Source organism: Musca vetustissima, unplaced genomic scaffold, assembly GCF_032173495.1.
Source record: "Musca vetustissima isolate MV318-11 ecotype Yass unplaced genomic scaffold, APGP_CSIRO_Mvet_v1 utg26523, whole genome shotgun sequence".
In the NCBI taxonomy this organism is placed as follows: Eukaryota; Metazoa; Arthropoda; class Insecta; order Diptera; family Muscidae; genus Musca; species Musca vetustissima.
In genome coordinates this window covers 50,152-54,489 of record NW_026884052.1, presented here as the reverse complement: position 1 = coordinate 54,489, position 4,338 = coordinate 50,152, and the positions used below count along the sequence as shown (strand labels likewise).

General features: G+C 40.0%; 1 protein-coding gene across 1 annotated transcript; it reads left to right on the top strand.

The window, feature by feature from the left end:
- Positions 1-1,333: 1,333 nt before the first annotated feature.
- On the top strand, positions 1,334-1,750 carry LOC133331049 (general odorant-binding protein 99a-like; the record flags this gene model as incomplete). Its single annotated transcript, XM_061539453.1, has 1 exon — positions 1,334-1,750. A coding segment is annotated over one exon (402 nt), but the record flags the coding sequence as incomplete, so codon positions are not given.
- Between the last annotated feature and the right edge of the window lie 2,588 nt (positions 1,751-4,338).

Below are 4,338 nucleotides of genomic sequence, written 5' to 3'. Positions count from 1 at the left end.
ATCCACGCCTTTGTGGTATATATGGAGGGTATATATGGAGGCTGTAAAAATTCTTTAAAAATCCACGCCTTTGTGGTCTATATGGAGGCTGTAAAAATTCTTTAAAAATCCACGCCTTTGTGGTCTATATGGAGGCTGTAAAAATTCTTTAAAAATCCACGCCTTTGTGGTCTATATGGAGGCTGTAAAAATTCTTTAAAAATCCACGCCTTTGTGGTCTATATGGAGGCTGTAAAAATTCTTTAAAAATCCACGCCTTTGTGGTCTATATGGAGGCTGTAAAAATTCTTTAAAAATCCACGCCTTTGTGGTCTTTGTGGAGGCTGTAAAAATTCTTTAAAAATCCACGCCTTTGTGGTCTTTGTGGAGGCTGTAAAAATTCTTTAAAAATCCACGCCTTTGTGGTCTTTGTGGAGGCTGTAAAAATTCTTTAAAAATCCACGCCTTTGTGGTCTTTGTGGAGGCTGTAAAAATTCTTTAAAAATCCACGCCTTTGTGGTCTTTGTGGAGGCTGTAAAAATTCTTTAAAAATCCACGCCTTTGTGGTCTTTGTGGAGGCTGTAAAAATTCTTTAAAAATCCACGCCTTTGTGGTCTTTGTGGAGGCTGTAAAAATTCTTTAAAAATCCACGCCTTTGTGGTCTATATGGAGGCTGTAAAAATTCTTTAAAAATCCACGCCTTTGTGGTCTATATGGAGGCTGTAAAAATTCTTTAAAAATCCACGCCTTTGTGGCCTTTTCAGAACAGTATTCCATTACTAAGAAAAATGTCTGAATGAGCAAGTACCTACCATAGGAACTAGGCAACTTGTGTCATTTGATATGGATTTTTCAACAGCTAACAAAAAGGTTCAATGGAAATGTTTTTGAAATTGTAATTAGAGGTATTTGAAAAAACTCCATTCTTAATGTATTTTCAATGTGAATCGAACAACAAAAGATTACTGAGAATCCGTAGAGTAATTTTCACAGATAATATCTTTTGGGAGGGATTTAGTTTAAACAATCCAAAATCTGATTGTACTTTAATCCCCTTTTCAAAACGGACAATTGTATATTAAAACAATGAACCCAAAGTCACATAAGGGTTCATCTGATAAGGGTATGAACTAACAGGTAGAACGAATGTATAGAACAGGTACACAGAAATTCCCACAATTTTTGGGTATAAAAACTCCTTCGGAATCAAGAGAGGTCAGCAGTTGTTAGCAATCCTTGAAAGAGTAACATCAGCATCATGAAAATCTACGTAGCCGTTATTTTGTTATTTGCCGTGGTAAGAATAAAAATTATTTTTTTTATAAAATAACCTCTCCAAATAATATCAATTTTTTTCCAGTGCACCTCAGCCTATGTGGTGAAGACTCGTGACCAGCACTTGCAATTTCGCAACGAATGCATTGCCGAATTACAGGTTCCCGAGAACCTTTTGGAGCAGTATAAAAAGTTCGATTATCCAAATGATGCAACTACCCAATGTTATTTGAAATGTATATTCGTGAAGTTCGGTTTCTTCGATACGACCAGTGGATTCAATGTTGAAAATATCCATCAACAATTGGTTGGAACCTCTGCTGAAGCTAATCATGATGATGAGCTACATACGAAAATCTCCTCTTGTATTGATAAAAATGAACAGGGTAGCAATGCTTGTGAATGGGTATATCGTGGTGCCACCTGTCTTATTAAGAACAATTTGCCATTGGTTCAACGTAGTGTTGCCAGTCAGGCTTAGTGCTGAGATATTAGTTTTTAATAAAAATAGATTTACTGAAACAAAAATACATTCTGGCTTTAAATTTTTATTTTTAAAACATCCACACCTAATAAGAGATCCTTAAAAAATGTTTTTAAGAAATCCACGACGTTTGTAAGGTCCTTGAAAATGTTTTTTAAAAACTGAGAGGTCGTCATAAATTAATCTAAACCAGTAAAGAAAGCTGTAATGTCGGACTGGGCCGACTATATGATACCCTTCACCACTTTGGGTATGTTGTACATATGTATCCTTACAATTGTATGTCAATGTTCCCTCGAAGGAACATGCTCATGTCTTTCTGCAACCTATGATAAATTTAATTTCATTCTGGCAGATTTTGAGTCAGACACCCATTCGAAATACATATGGAAGCTATGGCTGCACCAATTTCAACGAAACGCAATAACGTCATTCAAGTCTCAATTCGATACATTGTGCAAAATTTCGTGTTAATCGAACAAACATTAGGCGTTTGGTGCACCATTTATGTAAAATCGGACGAATACATATATCGAAATATGTTGCCATATTTCGTGCAAAACGAATTAAATATAGGGACTTTGGCGAACCATTTACATAAAATCGGACGAAAAAATATATGGGAGCTATATCTATATTTGAACCGATTTTCCCGAAACTTATCATTCATAATTTTAGACTCAATTCAGTACGCTATGCCAAATTTCGTGCAAATCGAGGGATATATCGGGACTTTGGTGTAACATTTAGATTAAATCGGAGGAAAATATAAATGGGACCTATATCTAAATCTGAACCGATTTTCCCGAAACTTACCACTCATCATTTCAGACTCAATTCAGTACGCTATGCCAAATTTCGTGCAAATCGAGGGATATATAGGGACTTTGGTGCACTATTTACCTAAAATCGGCCGAAAATATATATATGGGAGCTATATCTAAATCCGAACCGATCACCACACATCGTTCTAGACCTAATTCAGTACGCTATGCCACATTTAATGGAAGTCGAAGGATATATAGGGACTTTGGCGCACTACTTACCTGAAATCGGACGAAAATATATATGGGAGCCATATCTAAATCTGAACCGATTTTCACGAAACTTAACACACATCTCTCTAGACTTTATTAAGTACGATATGTCACATTTGGTGCAAATCGATAGATATATAGGTACTTTGGTGCACCATTTACATGAAATCGGACGAAAATATATATGGGAGCTATATCTAAATTTGAACCGATTTTTCCCAATCAATAGATGAGCTGTGCCAAATTGCATCCAATTCGGATAATAACTGCAACCTGTACATTCTTTACAATTTAACATGGACAGACGGACAGTATCTTGAAGTGTTTTTTGCGAGTACCTGCCTCTTGGCCTACCTCACAGTGGCTGAGCCACAGGCGGAGAGCATGCAGAAGGCATACTCTCCCCCTTGGTGAGGGGCGCCACACCTCAAGCTCCCCACCACACTGTCGGGCTGGATCAACAGATCCAGGTGCACCTGACACTCGCGGTACGGAAAACCTCCGCTCAGTCTCGAGACCAAAGCCTCTTACAGTTCGACAAAACAAAATAAGCGTCAGGATCATAAACGCAAGTGGCAAGGAAAAACCTAGCCACAGGCAGTGACAACGCAAACAAAAACACAAACAATTAACATGCTGTCCTCACGGACTGCACAGGATCCAAAGGACCCCGGCATCGGACATCACAGCACAAACAATGAACAATACTGCCCTCACGGACAGCCTACACTACATCCACAGGACGAGTGAAGCAAATGAAGTGGAAACCACGAATCATCCACGATGCACAGACAACCGCAGGCAGCACGTACACCACCTACAACATTTTGTTGCCAACAACCGCCGAAACCGCAACAAGACCAGCACGCACCGCCACCCGGTGCACCTACCCACCACCACCACCCGGTGCAACCGACTGAGTCAACCTGCAAGGGGGCTACGCACGAGGACCACCTCCACTAAGTACTGTCCTTCTCCTAAATGCTTCACGAGCAAAACTACTTAAACAACTAAAGGTCCGATCGTCTTCAAGAGCCCTACTGAAATCGCAAACCCGCCACCCCTTTCGATATACCCATACTTGCTAAATCTCTAATGTCATTATAGTAACGGCATTCCTTCAGTATATGCCTCCAGTCCTCAGTCATCCCACACCCATATAAATCCGTCTGGGACAGGCCTCTTTTATGCAAAAACGCATTGAGAGAGCCATGCCCCGTCAGTAAGCGAATGTCTGGCCGGTCCACTATGAACGTTGCGTCACGAATAAATTCGTACATCACCCTCCCTTTGTCACTGTTCGGCCACCCTGTCCTCCACCTATCAACAACACAGTCCGGAAGGATAGTGCTGTATCGCCTACTCACCCATCCACCAAATCAGAAGGCCTGAGCCAATCATCCTCATCCAACTGCAAGCTACGCTTAAGCTTATACATGATAGCCCTACGGGCGGACAGACAGACGGACATGCATAAAGTGATTCTATGCATATTTCCAAAAGGAACTATGGGTCTATCTCGTTTCCTATTGCCTGTTACAAACATATACACAAAGACATAAT